The following is a 25,308-nucleotide window of genomic DNA, read 5'->3' on the forward strand; positions in this document are numbered from 1 at the left end:
GTGGGATCTCTTGATATTCCATATAAATTTTAGAAAATGACTTTTTATTTCTGCAAAAAAAAGATCATTGGGATTTTGATATAAATTGCATTAAATCTATAGATTGATTTGGATAGTATTTACGTTTTAACAATATTAACTCTTCCAATTCATGAATACAGGATGCTTTTCCCTTTATTCATGTCTACTTTCTTTCAGTGGCATTTTTTAGTTTTCACTTTAGAAGTCTTTCACTTTTTTTGGTTATGTTTATTCCTAAGTATTTTATTGTTTTTGGTGCTATTATAAATGAAATTGCTTTTTTAGTTTCCTTTCAGATTGTTCATTGTTAGCGTATCAAAACATAATTGGTTTTTGCGTGATGTGGTGATTTTGTATCCTGCAACTTTGCTGAATTCATTTATTATTTATAATAGGGTTTTACATGTGGAATATTTACGGTTTTCTATATGTAAGATCATACCTACAAACAGAGATAATTTTACTTCTTCCTGTTCAATTTCAATGTCTTTTATTTGATTTTCTTGCCTACTTGCACTAGCCAGAGGAAATGTTTCTTATTTTTTTTTAAGAAATTTGGGAAGGATTAATGTTAATTATTCCTTAAATATTTGATAGAATTCATCTGTGAAGCCATCTGGTCCTTGGGTTTTCTTTGTTGGCAGGTTTTTGATTACTAATTCTATATCTTTACTTGTTAAAAGTCTATTCAGATTTTTTATTTCTTCTTGAGTCAGTTTTGGCAGTTTGTGTCTTTCTATAAGTTTTTCCATTTCATCTAGGTTATCAAATTTAGGGGCACACAATTCTTCATATTATTTTCTTATAATTCAATTTATTTAAAGTTGGTAGTTACATCTCCACTTTCACTTCTGATATTAGTAACTTACGTCTTCCTTTTTTCCTCCCTCCTTCCCTTCCTTTGTTCCTTCCTTCTTTCCTTTCTTCCCTCCCTCCCTTCCTAATATAAGTAATTTGTGCCTGTACTCTTTTTATCTTCCTTTCTCCTCCCTTCCCTCCCTTCTCCTCTCCTCCTCTTCCTCCCCTCCCTTCCCTTCTCTCCTCTTTTCCCTTCTCTTCCCTCCTTCTCTCCTTTTCAGTCTAGCTAAATAAAGGTTTGACAATTTTGTTAACCCTCAGTTTTGGTTTTGTTGGGTCTCTGTATTATTTTCTATTCCTTATTTTGTTTACTTCTGTTCTAATCTTTATTATTTCCTTCTGATTACTTTGGTTTTAGATTGCTATTTATTTTATGGTTTTTTAAGATGAAAAGTCAGACTATTTCGAAATTTTTATCCTTTTTAAATGAAGGTACTTACAGCCATAATTTTTTTTCTGAGCACTGCTTTATTGCATCCCCTAATTTCTGGTAAGTTTTTTCTTGTTTTCATTCATCTCAAAATATTTTCTAATTTCCCTTATGCTGTCTTATTTGATTCATTTGTTAAGCATGTGTTTAATTTCCACATATTTATGAAACTGTAGATTTCTTTGTGTTATTGATTTCTGGTTTCATTCCATCACAATCAGAGAAGATATTTTGTGTCTTTTAAATTTATTGAGTCTTGTATTATGGCCTAATATATGGTCTATACTGGAAAATGTTCTGCGTACACTTAGGAAGAAAGTACATTTTACTCTTTTTGGGTGATCTATATAGGTGTGTTACATGTAGCTGGTTTGGTGTTGTTCAAATCCTCCATTTCCTTATTGACCTTCTGTTTAGTTATTGTATCCATTATTGCAAGTGGGGTATTGAAGTCTCCAACTATTACTGTGTAACTGTTATTGTGTATTTTTTTCTTTACTTCTCTCAGTTTTTGCTTCTTATAATTTGGGGCTCTCTTATTACATGCATATATTTTATAACTGTCACATATTCTTGATAAATTGACTCTTTTGTAAATATATGTCCTTCTTTGTCTCTTGTAACATTTTTTTACTTAAAGAGTCTTTGTTGTATGATATTAATATAACCACCCTTGCTCTGTTTTGATTACTATTTACTAGTAATATCTTTTTCTAGCTTTACATTTTCAACCTATTTATGTTTCTGGTTCTAAAGTTAGACTTTTGTAAACAGTATAAAGGTAAATCACAATTTTTTATCCATTCTGCCAATTTCAACCTTTTAATTGAATAGTTTAATCCACTTATGTTTCAAGTAATTACTTATTATGAATAACTTCTGTCATTTTACTCTTTATTTTCTTCATATCTCATATCTCTTACATTCCTCAATTTCTACATTGTTGCCTTTCTCTGTAGTTAACTTTATTTTTCTTGTGCACCGTTTTGGCTTCATTAAGGAGACAGTATTTTTCCTAATGTTCGGAGGCTGGAAAGTTTCCCTATTGTTCTTTTACTACTTTGGAACCTACCCTAATTTAGAGTAGTTACACATTACAAATGCCTGATATAATCACAAATTATTTCATGAACCCTTAAAAATATTGCATGAAACACTTGCATTTAAGGTAACACAGTCTGAAAATGATTGATTTAACTATTGTGCTTTTTTCTCAGAGTTGTATTTCAGAGTCTCACTGGAATGAAATAACAGCACTAAATAAATAAAATAATCACTGGTACTAAAATAGTGGTTTCATAGAATTGAATTAGATGAGGCCTCAGAGTCCAAGTGGGTTCTTGTTTTCTAATTATATCACCAATGCAGGTAGTGGTTTCCTACTCTTTTTAAAATTTGAGACAGGGTCTTACTCTGTCACTCAGGCTGGAGTGTAGTGGCACCATCACAAGTCACCGCAGCCTCAAACTCCTGGGTTTAAGTAATCCTCCTGCCTCTGCCTCCTGAGTAGCTGGGAACACAGGTGTGCTCCACCATGCCCAGCTAATTAAAAAATTCTGTGTATTGACAGGGTCTCACTTTGTTGCCTAGGTCTCAAACTCCTAGCTTCAAGTGATTCTCCCACCTCAGCCTCCAAAAATGTTGGGAATACAGGTGTGAGCCACAGCACCCAGTTGGCTTCTTAGTATTAAAGATATCCAGAGCTGGTGATTTCACAAACTCCTTCAATAGCCTATCCTACCCTCAATTCACCTTTATCACTAGGAGTTCTTTAAGATTACCCTGACTCTTTCGTATTATTTACTCCTCTTTTTGTCCTCTTCTTGCTTTATTGTCACTTCTACTTTTTTCTGTTCTTATCCTTTAAGAAGTAACCAATATTCTTACCTTCTGGTTTGGCTGCTGTGGGAGTGTAAAGATAGACTTCCAGTAGGTCCAGGTAAAGAACACAAAGATGGCATGGTAGAGTATGAGGTAAATAACTGAAATAAAAAAAAATCAGTGTTTATACTGTCTTTTTATCCATTTCTAAGAGTTCAAAAATACAAAGCTCCATGACGAATTTTTATTCTGTTTTCTTATTAACATGTATTCTCTGGTATTATTATGAAGTGTTAATTTTATTTTCCCATACAGTGACAGAAACAAGCCATAATGACAAACCTGAAACAAAGACATTCTGCAAGTTGCACACCTTAAAAGTTGCCATGTGATTCTTGAAGTAAAGGGGGAAATGTCCTTTATGACAATGTAGGGAAAACTACTTCAGCCAATTGTCATTATCTTTGCTACTTTGAGTACTGAAAGGTGATAATGACACAATTTACACAGCACTTTAGAGTTTACAACATGCTTTCACATATATTATTTCATTTTATTTTCTCAATAAATTTGTAAGATAGGTAATAAGATAGGGATAGTCGATTAACTACCAGAGGTAGTTGATTAACCAAAGTTACACAGGTAGTCTATAATGTAGCCAGGTGTTAAAGACTAAACAGTTTTTTTCTTTTAAAAAAGTTTGTATAAATTCATGGAGTACAAGGAAAATTTCGTTACATGCATAGGTTGCACAGTGGTGTAGTCAGGGCTTTCAAGAGTATCTATCACTTGAATAATGTACATTGTACCTATTGAGTAGTTTCTTATCATCCACCCCTCTCCTACCCCCTCACCCATACCAGTCTCTATTATCTATCATTCCACAGTCTGTTTCCATATGTACACATTATTTAGCTTCCACTTATGAGTGAGAACATGAGGTATTTGTCTTTCTGTGTCTGAGTTGTTTCACTTAAGATAATGGCCTCCAGTTCCATCCATCTTGCTGCAAAAGACATGATTTCATTCTTTCTTATGGCTGAATAGTATTCCATTGAAGATTATATACTTTTGAAGTGCGGGTTGTACTTCTGAGACAGTTATAAAAGTGGCTCTCTACTACCTTTCTTTTCATACCCTTTGCCTTTTAGATAGCTCTTCTCATATGAGATATTTTGGTATTCTCCACAGAGGTGGTTATAAGACTGCAAGACTGTGAGTCCTTAAATGGTATGGTCTTATTACTTCAATCCGTCAGAAAGACTCAAGGGAATAATGACTCAAGACCAACTTAATAGGACTGAGCCTCTCATACATTTATAATTGAATTGAAAAAAAAAGAGACTCTACTCTCCTGGCCCAGTTCTCCCAGCCCTACAGGACAAGACCATTTATATGTGCTTGATTTTTGTAACTATGAAATCTCATTTTAAAATTCAAGCAATATAAAGTAAAAGGTAAATGTCCACCCCACACATACATCTAACTTCTCACCTCCCCATTCTAAGGCACAACACCTCTTTGGTGTTTGGTATGTATCATTCCAGATCCTCTTATTTGTATATGTTTATACAAATATATGTACACCACAAACATGAAAGATTTGTAATATTTTAACATTTTTAATTGTATCTCTTTTTAAAAGTAATATATTTATAAGTTTTAAAATCTGAAAGTATGGAATAGTATACAGTGAAAAGTCTTCCTTCTATACCTGTCCCCCAGCCACCCAGTTCTCCTAGCTGGAAGCAACCAACATCACAAAGCCATGACTTTGTTGTGTATCCTTTATGATTTTATACATATAAAATCACCCAAATAGTGTGTTTTTCCACAAATGGCAGTATTCTATACACACTGTTTTGTACCTTACTTCTTTTTCACTTACTATAAGTTACCATAATTTATTTAACCAGGCTGTCTCTGAGGAAAATTTGTTCTTCCCCCTTCTCTTGCTAATACAAATAATGCTTCAATGAATAATCTTTATATATGTCATCAGCACATGCACAAAAAATATCTATAGGATCAATTCTCTGAAGTGGAACTGCAAGGTCAAAAGGCATGTCTTTTTGTAGATACTGCCAAACTGCCATTAAGAATATTTGTATTTAATTTATATTCTCATCATCAATAAGTGAGAGCGCCTCTTCCATTGCCCTCTAGAATTCAAGATTTTTTCAAGAGTTGTGTCCAGTGTTTAGCTGGCTACCCCCTGGGAGTGTCTCTAGGCTAGCCTTTGTGAAGTGTTATCATACTTTTTTCTCTTAGGCAATGCCTTTAATTTTTTTTTTAATGTGTTATCTTTTGCAATTGTTTTGTTTCTTTGATTTTATGAGGTTTGTACGGGGAAAATTACATGACTAAGTTATGTTAACCCATGTTCCTTCAGTATGGGAGTGTGAAATCTTTGATTTTTAAAGAGATCAGGAGAAAACAATTTCATGTTTACCCTCTCATTATACACTTCAAGGGTAATGTGGTTAACCAATTTGGATCACCTGAGTGACTGAGCACTAAACTCCTACACTTGGCAGTATCTTAAGCACATTAACCGTATTTTTAATTCCAATGATTGAGATGGGAAGTGTGGGACTTTAACTTGTTCCAGGTACTACTACGCATCAACTGGTTCAATCATGGAATTGGAAACAGCTGGCTCCCATTCCTACATTACAAGGTTTCATAGAAATTATGGGTACTGTTAAATTAATCGGTAGAAAATGAAGGATTTTGAGGTTAAATGACTAAGTCGAGGTTATTCTATAAACCGGTAAAATAGGAACTATACCAATATTTTAGAGTAAGGTGAGACCATAGAGATCATTTGGTTCAACACTCTCATTTTACAGAGAAGTAACTGAGGCCCAGAGGGGCAAGTGATTTGATCAGAATTACCCAGCAAAGTTATGGAGCAATGGAACCAGAATCCAAGTTTCTTCAGTCCCAGTCCAGAGTGCTTTTCCTCAGAGCAGTGATTCTCAAATTTCAGTCTGCATCAAAGCCACCCATAAAGGTTATTAAGATGCTGCAGATCAGGGGGAGGTTTGTCAGCCAGACGGTCACATCTCTCTTTGAGCCTAACACTTAGCAATAAAATGTTAATTCTAATATTTGAGTTCATTGCTTCACTTTACTTTCTCTGCTTTGCAAACTCTAACAAAAAGCTAGACCTTGTTTTTCAGCTATTTGAAGGAATGAAGATAATGGTGTAAGACGCCCATAAGGTGTGCCCAAGATCTCATTCTTCATGACAGTACAAGAATTGCTCAAGAGTTGTTTCCCAATAGACGATGGAGACTACTGTGTTGGGGGGTGGGGAACAAGGGTTGAAAAACTACCTATTGGGTACTATGCTTACTATTTGGGTGATGGGCTCAATTGTACCCCAAATCTCACCATCATGCAATATACCCAGCTAACAAACCTGCACATGTACCCCCTGAATCTACAAAAAAAGTTGAAATTATTTTTTAAAAAGAGTTGTTTCCATGATTTAGCCACCCTCTAGAATTCAAGATTTTCTCAAGAGTTGCATCCAATGTTTAGCTGGCTACCCACTGGGAGTATCTCTAATACTGGGATCAAATTCTGGTGCTAATACATGATATTACATTTTGAAATGGCTTAGTTTTCCTCATTGATATCCACTTCAAAAGTTAGGGTTGTCTTCCAGGTATCCTAATTTCTTCTAATTATCCATTAGGCATCTACTACTCATCAATTTACATAAACCTTCTATGAAGCTGGTTAGATTATCAGTCTATACCAATTCTTTGGGAGTAGTGAGTCTCATAAGTTTGCCAGCCACTATGCAAAGCAGGGCTTCATATTAGTTGTCTTAAACAGCATTGTTAAGTTTCAAAGAGCTTTCTAGTACTCATGTATTGGAATTTGGTGAATGACATCAAGCTACCAAAATATATAAACTTCTTATGTTTATAAACTTTATTGATAGTCCCTTTCAGATTTTGTTTGTTCCATGCTGACGAGGTCTCTCCTTTTTGGTCTGTTTTGGGCATTGAAGTGTCGTGCAAAATCCAATGGATTTGGAATCAGATGACTAGGTTTTGAACTCTGGATTTGCCCTTAATAACTATATGTCCTTGAGAAGCTGGTTAACCTTGCCGATAATCATAAGTGTATATATATGATCACATGTATGTATATGTGTGTGTGTATGTGTATATATATGTATATATATACACACATACATATATACATATATACACATATGTGTATATATGTGTGTGTGTGTGTGTGTATATATATATATATATATATATATGATTAAAATACCTGCTTGTCAAAGTTGTTGTGGTAATTAATTGGCTTAAATGTGTGAAAGTATCTGACATACTCTTAGGACTTAATAAACCTGTTTTCTTCCTCTCACTCCCTCTTAAATCTTAGTGATTTGTTTTCTGAGACATGGTGATAAAAATTACACAGATTTCGGGGGCAGATGAACCACGGGTTTGTTAAAAAAGAGAAAAAATGGGCCAGGCGTGGTGGTTCACACATGTAATCCCAGCCCTTTGGGAGGCTGACATGGGAGGATTGGCCTAGGCAGAAAAGTAAGACCCTATCACTACAAAAAAAATTATCTGGGCATGGTGGCAGATGCTTGTAGTTTCAGTTACTTGGGAGGCAGAAGTGGGAAGATCACTTGAGCCCAGAAATTTGGGGCTGCAGTGAGCTATGATGTCACCACTGCATTTCAGCCTGGGTGATATAGTGAGAACTTGTCTCTAAAAAAATAAAAACTAAATTAAAAAAAGAAAATAGTTTATTTCTAGTCCTCTTGTTGATAACGCCTACCCACAAGTTTCATTGATTCATTGATCTTGGGGATGAGAAAGTACACAGGCCAATATGCCTTGGGGAATAATCTTTGGCTTCTTTCCTGGTTTAAAATGGATAGTTGAAATATCATTATTCTGCATGTATAATTTGGATTAAGTACTGCCCAATGCATTCAAATTGTCAGGGATATTCACAGAAGACTACACACACACACCCACCCACACACACACAAAGCAGAATCCCTATTGCCTATATGGTGGGTAGGGATTTGTAAGCTAGTTCTCTGCTTGCTAAGGAAGTGGAAGGGATTCTACCAATCACAACGTGGTTCCCTCAGAATGTATTACCTTTTGTTGATGCAACCAATAATTCCTCTATCTCATTAATATGATGTTGACTTAATTTATGTTAATTTCACACATTTTCAGAGTTGGAAGAAAACTTAGATACCATTTGATCTAATGTATTAAGAAGATGCATCAATCTGCTGTACATTATCCCTAATAATTGCTTACTCAGCTTTTGGGAACACCTGAAGTAATGGAGGAACTTAGCTCCTGGAACAGCCTATTCTATTGTTGGAAAACTCCAATTGTTAGACACATTTTCCTCATATCAAGTATATATATACCTCCTCACAACTCCCTCCCATTGATTGTAATTTTGCTCCATGGGGAGGAATCAGATTTGCTTAAAAACAAAGAGACTTATACCCAGGCATTTAAAGATCTGTTATAGCTCAATAATAAGACAAACAACTCAATAAAAAAGGCAAAAGACTAAACAGACACTTCGCATTAGAAGATATACAGATGGCAAACAAGCACATGAAAAGATTAGTCATTACAGAAGTGCAAATTAAAAATCACAAGGAGACTCCATTTCATACCTTATGGAATAGAATATAAGAAACTATCACCACCACCAACAAAAACAAACTTATAACACTAAATGATAATGAAGATGTGGAATAATGAGAACTCTCATATATCAATTATAGGAAAGCAAAATGGTAGAATTGCTTTGGAAAACACTTTGGAAGTTTCTTATAAGGTTAATCATCCACTTACCATATGACCCAAGAATCCCACAGCTAGGTATTTACTCAAGAGAAACAAAAACATATATCTCCACAAAGGCTTATACATATATATTCTTATCAGCTTTATTCAAAATAGTTTCAAACTGGAAACAAACCAAATGTTCCTAAACTGGTGAATAAATAAGCAAACTGTGATCATCTGTAATATGAAATACTTCTCCGCAATAAAAACAAGTTACTTCATACACATACTCACAGATGAATCTTAAAAATATATGATGCTAAGTGAAGAAAGCCTAATACAAAAGGCTCCATACTGTATGATTCAGTTTATATAACTATGGAAAAGGTAAAACTAAAGGGACAGAAAACAGATCAGCAGTTGTCAGGGATGGAGAGTGAGAGGGTTTCTTTTGAATGGGGTAAAGGGAATCATTTGGGGTAATATAAATATTCTGTAACTGTATAGTGGTGGTTTTTACATTCCTGTTTACTACTGTCAAAACTTATCAACCTGTATACTCAAAAATGGTGACACTGCATATAAGTTATATCTCAATAAATCTGACAAAAACAAAGATCTAAAAATAGGTATTTACCTTTGGTGTCTTTTCATCTTAGATTTTTTGACATTTGGCAAAAAAAGATGACACATATTTATCTAACTTGACTTCCCAGTCTAATATTTTTATTTTCCTCAATAGTCATACTCAAATGTGTTAGGACTTACAGGCTATAGGATTGAAAGCTGTGTTGATAGGTACACAGCTATGGTGGGAAGCAAAATCATGACTCTAAAACCTACCATTGGCTGCACTGTGGTTGATGTTTCCATGTATATATATATAATCATTTTGGCTCAATATACGCCCCACCATCAGTAACCTGATACAAGTGGAGACTGCAAGGCATGTTGGGAAAGGCACAGGAGGATGGGAGGTCCAGCCCAGCCCACTGGAGAGAGACGTATTGAAGCATAGGAAAGGCAGAGCTTTGAAATGGTACATTTAGATGTAGCTATATCAAAAGCGACTTGTCAAAATGTAAAGGGGAAAAATCACTTAAAAAATTAAAACATGATGTATACAATAGACACTACCAAACCTCACTCCATCTGTAACTCTGTAGTGACTACTAACAACTTACGCCAAGTTATCCATTTCTGTATTACTTGCATTTTAAGACGTTCAAGTACTTTCATAATCAAGAAAAAAATAAGCTTCAGTTTTAAGTTGATCATTAATGGTTAAATAGAAAATTGGCAGACAGGAGACAAAACTAATGTGCAGCTCCTACTTGGACAGACAGAACAGCATCTGGTGACTCACATGGTGAACTTTTGCCCCAAGACCCACTGCAAGAACATACCAGGAAAACCAAAAAAAATCACAGACCCTTTGAAAGAAGCAGCTTGCTGCTGCAAATGCCATGAGACAGCTGAAAAACTGAGTTCCCAAAGTATGACACAGAGAAAAGTCAACCTCCAAACATACATCCCCACTGGGAAACCTGAAAATCCAGATCACCAGAGAAAGATTTAACCTTACGTAGAGCTGAAATGGATTTAGGGAGCCAAGCAAAATATAAAAGTCGAAGAAGCAGTGGGAAGGGCCCTATAGGCACTCATGGTCCCCAGCTCCAGCCCAGGGAAGCCATTCCTGGCTTTATCTCACAGAGGTCCCTGGGGAAGGGAAGGCAGCCAGCAAGAATTGTGGAGAGGCCACAGAATGAAAAAAGCTTCTAGCTGAACTCTGTAATAATTTCAACTGAGTATAAATTTTCATGAGCAGAAACCTGGTAGGGGGAAGTGATCAGAAAGCTCAGATATAAGCATAAAAGCCATAGCTGACCAGGTGGGCAGGCAGGCAAGGAGGGGTAAGGCCTGAGCCCTGCATGCTTTCTCACTGGGGAGGCTTGTAGCCTGGGGCAAGATCTCAGCCCTGCTCACCAGCTGCCTGGATATAAACGTGCAGTTGGGAGGTGGGGCAAAGCAAGAATGAGATTGGCCTTGCTGGCTGCATGGACGCTAGGTGAGGTCTGTCACTGCTGGCTTTCCCCCACTTCCATGGCAACTTGTTTGATGCAGCAGACACAGCCATAATCCCCCTGGGAATATAACTTCATTGCCTGAGAATCACCGCCCCTCCACCATCTCCCACAGTGGCTGCAGCAAGCCCCACCCAAGGAGAGTCTGAGCTCAGACTCACCTAACCTTGCCCCCACATGATGGTTTTTCTTTAACTGCCCTGGTTGCCAAAGACAAAAGACATAAACTCCTGGGAAATCTATGGCACCACCCATCACCTGAAAAACGTGAGTACCCATCCTAGCCAATGTAGGGCAAGATTACATACCCTTCTACTACAGCAGAAGGCACTCTCTTCAAAGCACCACCTGCTGGAGGCCAGCCAACTCAAGCCATTACAGCAACTCATAACAGAACAACCCTGATCCAAAGAGGAGAAAACAACAGCTAATTCCATGTCCTACAACACCCTGGCTAACTAGAGGTCCTGAGTCTGTCCCTGTGACAACTTCACTGCTAGCATAACCAGTATTTGAAAAAAACCAGCACACTAAACAAAAATATAAGCAAGGACTTCCACAGAGTCCACTTCACTCCCCTGCCACCTCCAGTGGAGCAGGTGCTGGAATCTATGACTGGGAGACCTGAAGATGGATCATATCACAGGACTGTTTGCAGACATTCCCCAGAAACAGCCTGGAGCCTGGTAGCCCCACTGGGAGGCTAGACTCAGAAGAACAATAAGAATCACTGAAGTCTGATTTGCAGGAAGCTGTATCCCTAGAGAAAGAAGGAGAGCACCACATCAAGGGATCACCCCGTGGGACCAAAGGATCTGAAGATCAGCCCTTGAGTTCCAAATCTTTCCACTGAAACAGTCTACTCAAATAAGAAGGAACCAGAAAAACAATTCTGGTAATATGACAAAACAGGGTTCTATAATATCACCAAAAGATCACACTAGCTCTCCAGCAATTGATCCAAACTAAGAAGAACTCTCTGAATTGCAGATAAAGAATTCAGAAGGTTGATTATTAAGCTACTCAAGGAGGCACCAGACAAAGGTGAAAACCAGCTTAAAGAAATTAAAAAACAACACAAAATATAGATGAAAAAGTCTAGAGAGAAATAGAGATCATAAAAGACAAACACAAATTCTGGAAATGAAAGACATACTTAAAGAATTGCAAAATACACTGGAAAGTTTCAACAAAAGAATTGAACAAAGAGAAGAAAAAACTTCAGAGCTCGAAGAGAAGGCTTTCAAATTAAACCAATCTGACAAAGACATAGAAAAATAATTAAAAAATGAACAAAGCCTTCAAAGATTTTGAGATTATGTCAAATGTCCAAACATAAGAATAACTGTTGTTCCTGAGGAAAAAAAATCTAAAAGTTCGGACAACTTATTTGAGGGAATAATCGAGAAAAACTTCCCTGGTCTTGCTACTGATATAGACATCCGAATACAAGAAGCCAAGAACACATGGGAAATTCATCGCAAAAAGATCATCCCTAGGCATACAGTCATCAGGTTACCTAAAGTCAAGATGAAGGAAAGAATCTTAAGACCTGTGAGGCAGAAGCACCAGGTAAACTATAAAGAAAAACCTAGCAGATTAACAGCAGATTCCTCAGCAGAAACCCTGCAAGCCAGAAGGGATTGGGGTCCTATCCTTAGCCACCTTAAACAAAATAATTGTTAGTCAAGAATTTTGTATCTGGCAAAACTAAGCTTCATAAATGAAGGAGAAATAAAGGCTTTTTCACAAAAACAAATGCTGAGAGAATTTGCCATTACCAAGCCAGCTCTACAAGAAATGTTAAAAGGAGCTCTATATCTTGAAATAAAACCTCAAATTACACCAAAATAAAATTTCCTTAAAGCATAAATCCCACAGGACATACTAAAAAATAACATAATGAAAAATACCCAAGATGGCCGAATAGGAACAGCTCCAGTCTACAGCTCCCAGCATGAGTGACACAGAAGACGGGTGATTGCTGCATTTCCAACAGAGGTACCAGGTTCATCTCACTGGGGAGTGTCGGAAACTGGGTTCAGGACAGTGGGTGCAGTGCACCAAGTGCTAGCCGAAGCAGGGCGAGGCATTGCCTCACCTGGGAAGCACAAGGGGTCAGGGACTTCCGTTTCCTAGCCAAAGAAAGGGGTGACTGATGATGGCACCTGGAAAATCGGGTCACTCCCACCCTAATACTGCACTTTTCCAATGGTCTTAGCAAACGGCACACCAGGAGACTATATCCCATGCCTGGTTCAGAGGGTCCTACACCCACAGAGCCTCCTTCATTGCTAGCACAGCAGTCTGAGATCAAACTGCAAGGCGGCAGCGGGGAGGGGTGCCCACCATTGCCTAGGCTTGAGTAGGTAAACAAAGCTGCCTGGAAGATTGAACTGGGTGGAGCCCACCACAGCTCAAGGAGGCCTGCCTGCCTCTGTAGACTCCACCTCTGGGGGCAGGGCATAGACAAACAAAAGGCAGCAGAATCCTCTGCAGAATTAAATGTCCCTGTCTGACAGCTTTGAAGAGAGTAGTGGTTCTCCCAGCACGCAGGTGGAGATCTGAGAACGGACAGACTGCCTCCTCAAGTGGGTCCCTGACCCCTGAGCAGCCTAACTGGGAGGCAACCCCGTGTAGGGGCAGACTGACAACTCACATGGCAGGGCACTCCTATGAGACAAAACATCCAGAGGAATGATCAGGCAGCAACATTTGCTGCTTACCAATATCCGCTGTTCTGCAGCCTCCGCTGCTGATACCCAGGCAAACAGGGTCTAGAGTGGACCTCCTGAAAACTCCAACAGACCTGCAGCTGAGGGTCCTCACTGTTAGAAGGAAAACTAACAAACAGAAAGGACATCCACACCAAAAACCCATCTGTACATCACCATCATCAAAGACCAAAGGTAGATAAAACCACAAAGATGGGGAAAAAACAGAGCAGAAAAACTGAAAACTCTAAAAATCAGAGGACCTCTCCTCCTCCAAAGGAATGCAGCTCCTCACCAGCAATGGAACAAAGCTGGACGGAGAATGACTTTGACGAGTTGAGAGAAGAAGCCTTCAGACAATCGAACTACTCCGAGCTAAAGGAGGAAGTTCGAACCCATGGCAAAGAAGTTAAAAACCTTGAAACAAATTAGAGGAAAGGCTAACTAGAATAACCAATGCAGAGAAGTCCTTAAAGGACCTGATGGAGCTGAAAAACAAGGCACAAGAACTATGTGACGAATGCACAAGCCTCAGTAGCCAATTCGATCAACTGGAAGAAAGGGTATCAGTGATGGAAGATCAAATGAATGAAATGAAGCGAGAAGAGAGGTTTACAGAAAAAAAGAATAAAAGAAACGAACAAAGCCTCCAAGAAATATGGGACTATGTGAAAAGACCAAATCTACGTCTGACTGGTGTACCTGAAAGTGACAGGGAGAATGGAACCAAGTTGGAAAACACCCTGAAGGATATTATCCAGGAGAACTTCCCCAATCTAGCAAGGCAGGCCAACATTCAAATTCAGGAAATACAGAGAACGCCACAAAGATACTCCTCGAGAAGAGCAACTCCAAGACACATAATTGTCAGATTCACCAAAGTTGAAATGAAGGAAAATATGTTAAGGGCAGCCAGAGAGAAAGGTCGGATTACCCACAAAGGGAAGCCCATCAGACTAACAGATGATCTCTCAGCAGAAATTCTACAAGCCAGAAGAGAGTGGAGGCCAATATTCAACATTCTTAAAGAAAAGAATTTTCTTGGCGATGCGGGCTCTTTTTTGGTTCCATATGAACTTTAAAGTAGTTTTTTCCAATTCTGTGAAGAAAGTCATTGGTAGCTTGATGGGGATGGCATTGAATCTACGAATTACCTTGGGCAGTATGGCCATTTTCATGATACTGATTCTTCCTCCCCATGTGCATGGAATGTTCTTCCATTTGTTTGTATCCTCTTTTATTTCATTGAGCAGTGGTTTGTAGTTCTCCTTGAAGAGGTCTTTCACGTCCGTTGTAAGTTGGATTCCTAGGTATTTTATTCTCTTTGAAGCAATTGTGAATGGGAGCTCACTCATGATTTGGCTCTCTGTTTGTCTGTTATTGGTGTATAAGAAAGCTTGTGATTTTTGTACATTGATTTTGTATCCTGAGACTTTGCTGAAGCTTATGAAAAAATGCTCACCATCACTGGCCATCAGAAAAATGCACAACAAAACCACAACGAGATACCATCTCACACCAGTTAGAATGGCAATCATTAAAAAGTCAGGAAACAACAGGTACCGGAGAGGATGTGGAGAAATAGGAACATTTTTACAATGTTGGTGGGACTGTAAACTAGTTCAACCATTGTGGAAGACAGTGTGGTGATTCCTCAGGGATCTAGAACTAGAAATACCATTTGACCCAGCCATCCCATTACTGGGTATATACCCAAAGGATTATAAATCATGTTGCTATAAAGACACATGAAAATGGATGTTTATTGCAGCACTATTCACAATAGCAAAGACTTGGAAACAACCCAAATGTCCAACAATGATAGACTGGATTAAGAAAATGTGGCACATATACACCATGGAATTCTATGCAGCCATAAAAAATGATGAGTTCATGTCCTTTGTAGGGACATGGATGAAACTGGAAATCATCATTCTCAGTAAACTATCACAAGAACAAAAAACCAAACACCGCATATTCTCACTCATAGGTGGGTATTGAACAATGAGAACACATGGACAAAGGAAGGGGAACATCACACTCTGGGGACTGTTGTGGGGTGGGGGGAGGGGGAGGGGGAGGGATAGCTTTAGGAGATATACCTGATGCTAAATGACGAGTTAATGGGTGCAGCACACCAGCATGGCACATCTATACATATGTAACTAACCTGCACATTGTGCACATGTACCTTAAAACTTAAAGTATAATAATAATAAAATAAAAGAAAAAAAAAGAAAAGAATTTTCACCCCAGAATTTCATATCCAGCCAAACTAAACTTCCTAAGTGAAGGAGAAATAAAATCCTTTACAGACAAGCAAATGCTGAGAGATTTTGTCACCACCCGGCCTGCCCTAAAAGAGCTCCTGAAGGAAGCACTAAACATGGAAAGGAATAATCAATACCAGCCACTGCAAAAACATGCCAAATTGTAAAGACCATCGAGGCTAGGAAGAAACTGCATCAATTAACGAGCAAAATAACCAGCTAACATCATAATGACAGGATCAAATTCACACATAACAATATTAACCTTAAATGTAAATGGGCTAAATGCTCCAATTAAAAGACACAGACTGGCAAATTGGATAAAGAGTCAAGACCCATCAGTGTGCTGTATTCAGGAAACCCATCTCATGTGCAGAGACACACATAGGCTCAAAATAAAGGGATGGAGGAAGATCTACCAAGCAAATGGAAAACAAAAAAAGGCAGGGGTTGCAATCCTAGGCTCTAATAAAACCAACAAAGATCAAAAGAGACAAAGAAGGACATTAGATAATGGTAAAGGGATCAATTCAATAAGAAGAGCTAACTATCCTAAATATATATGAACCCAATACAGGAGCACCCAGATTCATGAAGCAAGTCCTTAGAGACGTACAAAGAGACTTAGATTCCCACACAATAATAATGGGAGACTTTAACATCCCACTGTCAATACTAGACAGATCAACGAGACAGAAAATTAACAAGGATATCCAGGAATTGAACTGAGCTCTGCACCAAGCGGACCTAATAGACATCTACAGAACTCTGTACCCCAAGTCAACAGAATATACGTTCTTCTCAGCACCACACCACACTTATTCTAAAATTGACCACATAGTTGGAAGTAAAGCACTCCTCAGCAAATGTAAAAGAACAGAAATTATAACAAACTGTCTCTCAGACCACAGTGCAATCAAACTAGAAATCAGGATTAAGAAACTCACTCAAAACTGGTCAACTACATGGAAACTGAACAACCTGCTCCTGAATGACTACTGGGTACATAACGAAATGAAGGCAGAAATAAAGATGTTCTTTGAAACCAATGAGAACAAAGACACAATATACCAGAAACTCTGGGACACATTTAAAGCAGTGTGTAGGGGGAAACTGATAGCACTAAATGCCCACAAGAGAAAGCAGGAAAGATCTAAAATTGACACCCTAACATCACAATTAAAAGAACTAGAGAAGCAAGAGCAAGCACATTCAAAAGCTAGCAGAAGGCAAGAAATAACTAAGATCAGAGCAGAACTGAAGGAAATAGAGACAAAAAAATCCTTCAAAAAATCAGTGAATCCAGGAACTGGTTTTTTCAAAAGATCAACAAAATTGATAGACCGCTAGCAAGACTAATAAAGAAGAAAAGAGAGAAGAATCAAATAGATACAATACAAAATGATAAACGGGGTATCACCACTGATCCCACAGAAATACAAACTACCATGAGAGAATACTACAAACACCTCTATGAAAATAAAATAGAAAATCTAGAAGAAATAGATAAATTCCTCGACACATACATCCTCCCAAGACTAAACCAGGAAGAAGTTGAATCTCTGAATAGACCAATAAGAGGCTCTGAAATTCAGTCAATAATTAATAGCTTACTAACCAAAAAAAGTCCAGGACAAGATGGATTCACAGCCGAATTGTACCAGAGGTACAAGGAGGAGCTGGTACATTCCTTCTGAAACTATTCCAATCAATAGAAAAAGGGGAAATCCTCCCTAACTCATTTTATGAGGCCAGCATCATCCTGATACCAAAGCCTGGCAGAGACACAACAAAAAAGGAGAATTTTAGACCAATATCCCTGATGAACATCATGCAAAAATCCTCACTAAAATACTGGCAAATGGAATCCAGCAGCACATCAAAAAGCTTATCCACCATGAACAAGTGGGCTTCATCCCTGGGATGCAAGCCTGGTTCAACATACGCAAATCAATAAACTTAATTCAGCATATAAACAGAACCAACGACAAAAACCATATGATTATCTCAATAGTTGCAGAAAAGGCCTTTGACAAAATTCAACAGCCCTTCATGCTAAAAACTCTCAGTAAATTAGGTATTGATGGGACGTATCTCAAAATAATAAGAGCTATCTATGACAAAACCACAGCCAATATCATACTGAATGGGCAAAAACTGGAAGCATTCCCTTTGAAATCTGGCACAAGACAGGGATGCCCTCTCTCACCACTCCTATTCAACATAGTGTTGGAAATTCTGGCCAGGGCAATCAGGCAGGGGAAGGAAATAAAGGGTATTGAATTAGGAAAATAAGAAGTCAAATTGTCCCTGTTTGCAGATGACAGGATTGTATATCTAGAAAACCCCATAATCTCAGGCCAAAATCTCCTTAAACTGATAGGCAACTTCAGCAAAGTCTCAGGATACAAAATCAATGTGCAAAAATCACAAGCATTCTTATACACCAATAACAGACAAACAGAGAGCCAAATCATGAGTGAACTCCCATTCATAATTGCTTCAAAGAGAATAAAATACCTAGGAATGCAACTTACAAGGGACGTGAAGGACCTCTTCAAGGAGAACTACAAACCACTGCTCAAGGAAATAAAAGAGGATACAAACAAATGGAAGAACATTCCATGCTCATGGGTAGGAAGAATCAATATCGTGAAAATGGCCATACTGCCCAAGGTAATTTACAGATTCAATGCCATCCCCATCAAGCTACCAATGACTTTCTTCACAGAATTGGAAAAAACTACCAAAGTTCATATGAAAGAAAAAAGAGCCCGCATTGCCAAGTCAATCCTAAGCCAAAAGAACAAAGCTGGAGGCATCATGCTACCTGACTTCAAACTATACTACAAGGCTACAGTAACTAAAACAGCATGGTACTGGTACCAAAACAGAGATATAGACCAATGGAACAGAACAGAGCCCTCAGAAATAATGCTGCTTATCTACAACCATCTGATCTTTGACAAACCTGACAAAAACAGGAAATGGGAAAAAGATTCCCTATTTAATAAATGGTGCTGGGAAAACTGGCTAGCCAGATGTAGAAAGCTGAAAGTGGATCCCTTCCTTACACCTTATACAAAAATTAATTCAAGATGGATTAAAGACTTAAATGTCAGACCTAAAACCATAAAAATCCTAGAAGAAAACCTAGGCAATACCATTCAGGACATAGGCATGGGCAAGGACTTCATGTCTAAAACACCGAAAGCAATTGCAACAAAAGCCAAAATTGACAAATGGGATCTAATTCAACTAAAGATCTTCTGCACAGCAAAAGAAACTACCATCAGAGTGAACAGGCAACCTACAGAATGGGAGAAAAGTTTTGCAATATACTCATCTGTCAAAGGGCTAATATCCAGAATCTACAATGAACTTAAACAAATTTTCAAGAAAAAAAACAACCCCATCAAAAAGTGGGCAAAGGATATGAATAGCCACTTCTCAAAAGGAGACATTTATGCAGCCAAAATACACATGAAAAAATGCTTATCATCACTGGCCATCAGAGAAATGCAAATCAAAACCACGATGAGATACTATCTCACACCTGTTGGAATGGCGATCATTAAAAAGTCAGGAAACAACAGGTGCTGGAGAGGATGTGGAGACATAGGAACACTTTTACACTATTGGTGGGACTGTAAACTAGTTCACCCATTGTGGAGGTCAGTGTGGCGATTCCTCAGGGATCTAGAACCAGAAATAGCATTTGACCCAGCCATCCCATTACTGGGTATATACCCAAAGGATTATAAATCATGCTGCTATAAAGACACATGCACACGTATGTTTATTGTGGCACTATTCACAACAGCAAAGACTTGGAACCAACCCAAATATCCAACAATGATAGACTGGATTAAGATAATGTGGCACATACACACCATGGAATACCATGCAGCCATAAAAAATGATGAGTTCATGTCCTTTGTAGGGACATGGATGAAATTGTAAAACATCATTCTCTGCAAACTATCACAAGGACAAAAAACCAAACACCACATGTTCTCACTCATAGGTGGGAATTGAACAATGAGAACCCATGGACACAGGAAGGGGAACATCATACACTGGGGACTGTTGTAGGGTGGGGGGAGGGGGGAGGGATAGCATTAGGAGGCATTCCTAATGTTAGATAATGATTTAATGGGTGCAGCACACCAACATGGCACATCTATACATATGTAACTAACCTGCACATTGTGCACATGTACCATAAAACTTGAAGTATAATTAAAAAAAAAAAGAAAAACAAGGTATTCAGGTAACAACTAGTATAATGAATAGAACACTAGTTCACATCTCAATACTAAAGTTGAATATAAATGGCCTAAATAATCTATTTAGAAGATACAGAATGGCAGAATGGAGAAAAATCTACCACTCAAGTATCTCCTGTCTTCAAGAGTCTCACCTAAGACATATGGACTCACATAAACTTAAGGTAAAGGTGTGGAAAAAGATATTCAATGCCAATGGAAACCAAAAGTGAACCAGAGTAGCTATTCTTATATCAGACAAAACAGACTTTAAAGGAACAAATTTAAAAAAGACAAAGAGAGACATCATATAATGATGAAAAATTTAGGGCAATAGGAAAATGTAGCAATCCTAAATATATATGCACCTAACACTTGTGCTCCCAAATTTATGAAACAATTACTATTAGACCTAAGAAACAAGATAGATGGCAACACAGCAGTAGTGGGGGACTTTGACACTCAACTGACAGCACTAGACTGGTCATCAAGACAGAAAGCCAACAAAGAAACAATGGATTTAAGCTATATACCCTACAACAAATGGAATTAACAGATATTTACAGAATATTCTACCAAACTACTGCAGAATATACATTCTTTTCATCAGCACATGGAACATTTTGCAAGATAGATCATATGACAGGACACAAAAAAGTTTCAATAAATTTAAGAAAATTGAAATTATATCAAGTACTCTCACAGACAACAGTGGAATAAAATTGGAAGTTAACTCCAAAAGGAACCTTCAAAACTATACACATACATGGAAATTAAATAATCTGCTCCTGGATCAACAGTAAAATCAAGATGGAAAGGAAAAAATTGTTCGGACTGAATAATAATAGTGACACAACCTATTGTGTCTCTGGGATACAGCAAAAGCGGTGCTAAGAAGAAAGTTTGTAATATTAAGCATCTACATCAAAAAGTCTTAAGAGTGCAAACAAACAATCTAAGCTCACACCTCAAGAAACATGAGAAACAAGAACAAACCAAACCAAAGCAAGCGGAAAAAAAAAAGTAACAAAGTCAGAGCAGAACTAAATGAAATTGAAACAAAAAATACAAAAGATAAAACAAAAAGCTGGATATTTGAAAGATAAACAAAATCAATAGACCATTAGCGAGATTAACCAACATAAAAAGAGAGAAGTACAAATAAGCTCAATTAGAAACGAAATAGGAAATATTACAACTGATAGCACAGAAATACAAAAGATCATTGAAGGCTACTATGAATACCTTCAAGACCACAAACTAGAAAACCTAGAGGAGATGGATAAATTCCTAGAAATATTCAAGCTTCCTAGATTAAACCAGGAAGAAACAGAATCTCTGAACATCCCAATAACAAGTAGCAAGATAGAAAGAGTAACAAAAAAATGCTAACAAAAAGAAATCCAGGACCAGATAAATTCACAGCTGAATTCTATCAGACATTTGAAGAATTGGTACTCCTACTGAAACTATTCCAAAAGACAGAGACAAAGGGAATCCTCCCTAAATCATTCTATAAAGCCAGTATCGCCCTAATACCAAAACCAGGAAAGGACATAACAAAAAAAGAAAACTACAGACCAATATCCCTGATGAATAGAGATGCAAAAATCCTCTACAAAATACTAGCTAACCGAATCCAATAGCATATCAAAAAGATAATTCACCATGATCAAGTGGTTTCCTACCAGGGATGCAGGGCTAGTTTAACATACGCAAGCAATAAATATGATACACCATATAAATGGAATTAAAAACAATAATAATATGATTATCTCAATAGACACAGAAAAAGCATTTGATGAAATCCAGCATCCCTTTATGATTAAAACCCTCAGCAAAATCAGCATAGAAGGGATACACCTTATGGCAATGAAAGCCATCTATGACAAACACACAGCCAACATTACACTGAATGGGGAAAAGCTGAAAGCATTCCTCCTGAGAACTGGAAAAAGACAAGGATGCCCACTTTTTTTTTTTTTTTTTTTTTTGAGACAGTGTTTTGCTCTTGTTGCCCAGGCTGGAGTGCAATGGCGTGATCTCAGCTCACCGCAACCTCCACCTCCTGGGTTCAAGCGATTCTCCTGCCTCAGCCTCCTGGGTAGCTGGGATTACAGGCATGCACCACTATGCCAGAATAATTTTGTATTTTTTGTAGAGACAGGGTTTTTCCATGTTGGTCAGGCTGGTCTCAAACTCCTGACCTCAGGTGATCCGGCTGCCTCAGCCTCCCAAAGTGCTGGGATTACAGGCATGAGCCACCGTGCCTGGCCACCCACTTTTACCACTTATAATCAACATAGGATCAGAAGTCCTAGCCAGAGCGATCAGACAAGAGAAAGAAACTGGTAAAGAGAAAAAAAAAAATCCAAATCTGTAGAGAAATTCAAACTGTTGCTGTTTACCGATGATATGATCGTACACCTAGAAAACCCTAAAGACTCATCCTAAAAGCTCCAGATCTGGTCAATGAATGCAGTAGTGTCTGGATATAAAATCAGTGTACATAAATCAGTAGCACTGCTATAAACCAACAACGCCCAAGCTGAGAATCAAATCAAGAACTCAACCCCTTTTACAATAACTGAATAAAGCAACAACTTAGGAATACACCTAACCAAGGAGGTGAAAGACTTCTACAAGGAAAACTACAAAACACTGCTGAAAGAAGTCATAGATGACACAAACAAGTAGAAACATATCCCATGCTCATGGATGGGTAGAATCAATATTGTGAAAATGACCATACGACAAAAGCAATCTACAGATTCAATGCAATTCCCATTAAAATATCATCATCATTCTTCACAGAACTAGAAAAAAAATCCTGAAATGTGTATGAAACCAAAAAAGAGCCCACATAGCCAAAGAAAGACTATGCAAAAAGAACAAATCTGGAGATATCACATTACCCAATTTCTAAATATACTACCAGGCTATAGTCAACAAAACAGCATGGTACTTGTATAAAAACAGGCACACAGACCGATGGAACAGAATAGAGAACCCAGAAATAAAGCCAAATACTTAGAGCCAACTGATCTTTGAGGAAGAAAACAAAACACAAAATGGGGAAAGGACACCCGATTCAACAAATGGTGCTGGGATAGTTGGCAAGCCATATGCAGAAGAATGAAACTGAAGCCTCATCTCTCACCATATACAAAAATCAACTCAAGATGGATCAAAGACTTAACCTAAGACCTGAAATCATAAAAATTCCAGAAAATAACATGGGGAAACTCTTCTAGACTTTGGTTTAGGCAAAGAGCTCATGACCCAGACCCAAAAGCAAATGCAACAAAAACAAAGATAAATAGATCGGACTTAAACTAAAAAGCTTCTGCACAGCAAAATAAATATTCAGCAAAGTAAACAGAAAATCTACAGAATGGGAAAAAATATTCTTAAACTATGCATCTGATAAAGGACTAATATCCAGAATCTACAAGGAACTCAAACAAATCATCAAGAAAAAACAAATAATCCCATTAAAAAGTGAGCTAAAGACATGAATAGACAATTCTAAAAAGAAGATATACAAATGGCCAACAAACATGAAAAAATGCTGGACATCACTAATGATCAGGGAAATGCAAATCAAAACCACAATGAGATACCACCTTATTCCTGCAAGAATGGCCATAATTTAAAAATCAAAAAACAATAAACATTGGCATGAATGTGGTAAAAAGGGAACACTTTTACACTGCTAATGGGAAGGTAAACTATTACAACCACTATGGAAAACATTACGGAGATTCCCTAAAGAACTGAAAGTAGATCTACCATTTGACTCAGCAATCCCACTACTATGTATCTTTGGTTTAAAATAAAAGAATAAAATAAGTCATTATAAGAAAAATACACTTGCACATGTATGTTTATAGCAGCACAATTCAGAATTGCAAAAATATGAAACCAGCCCAAATGCTCATCAACCAATGAGTGGATAAAGAAAATGTGGTGTATACATATCATGGAATAATACTTAGCCATTAAAAGGAATAAAATAATGGCATTTTATCTGGATGGAGTTGGAGACCATTATTCTAAGTGAAGTGTCTCAGAAATAGAAAACCAAACATCATATGTTTTCAGTTATAAGTGGGAGCTAAGTTATGAGGATGCAAATGCATAAGAAAGGACTTTGGGGATTTAGGGGAAGGATGGGAGTGGGGTGAGGGATAAAAGGCTACGCACTGGGTTCAGTGTACAGTTTGGGTGATGGGTACACCAAAATCTCAGAAATCACAGCTAAAGTACTTATCCATGTAACCAAACACCACCTGCTCCCCCAAAACTATTGAAATAATAATAATAATAATAATAATAATAATAAATGGTTAAATAAATCTAGTATACCCATACTATGAAATACTCGGAGATCATTTTAAAATGAAATATATTTGTATATAGTAACATGGAAATACATTTATGATATATTATTAAAAAATATAGTTTCAGAAAAATATGCACAGTATCACTCAATTAAAATAAACAACCAAGCCTATATAAATATACATACCTATACTTATATGTTTCTATGTGAATGCAAAGAAAAAGATCTCAAACACAAATAAAACTAAATATAGCAGTTGTCTATGAATAGTGATAGAGGAGGCAGTGTGAAGATAACTGGAAATTTTCATTTTCTAGATTTCTATATTGTTTGACTTTTCAATAAATATTTTTGTAACAAAAATATCTATATTTAAATGTCTTTTAGGAGTGGGTTAGCATCTAAGGGAGGCTTTTATCTGATCTCTAAACCTTAATTATAAAGTAATTTTACAATAATAAATATAAAATAATATATTATTGAGAGCACTGAGATAACTAATTAAAACCAACCTGAGGATTTCCTATACAGTCTGGAGGTGAGTCTAAAAGATCATACTGTAGCCCAGACGTTTTACTCTCAGTGCCTTCTCACCTTCCTGATGTTTAATGTATTACCAATAAATTAAGGTTAGTATAATTGAGAATCTGACACAAAGCAGATCTTTCTTTTATTTTTAAACTTTTA

At 37.3% G+C, this 25,308-nt stretch overlaps 1 protein-coding gene across 3 annotated transcripts in view; it reads right to left on the reverse strand.

Annotated features, from left to right (window-relative positions):
- ZDHHC15 (zinc finger DHHC-type palmitoyltransferase 15) overlaps positions 1–25,308 on the reverse strand; it is a 116,804-nt gene that overhangs the window by 71,598 nt on the left and 19,898 nt on the right. For all 3 annotated transcript variants that reach the window (XM_063601597.1, XM_063601596.1, XM_055106932.2), the window contains one exon: positions 3,197–3,291. In XM_063601597.1, the coding sequence (XP_063457667.1) occupies positions 3,197–3,291 (95 nt within the window). The remainder of the gene's footprint in view (positions 1–3,196; positions 3,292–25,308) is intronic.

Source organism: Pan paniscus, chromosome X (genome assembly GCF_029289425.2).
Source record: "Pan paniscus chromosome X, NHGRI_mPanPan1-v2.0_pri, whole genome shotgun sequence".
Classification (NCBI taxonomy): domain Eukaryota; kingdom Metazoa; phylum Chordata; class Mammalia; order Primates; family Hominidae; genus Pan; species Pan paniscus.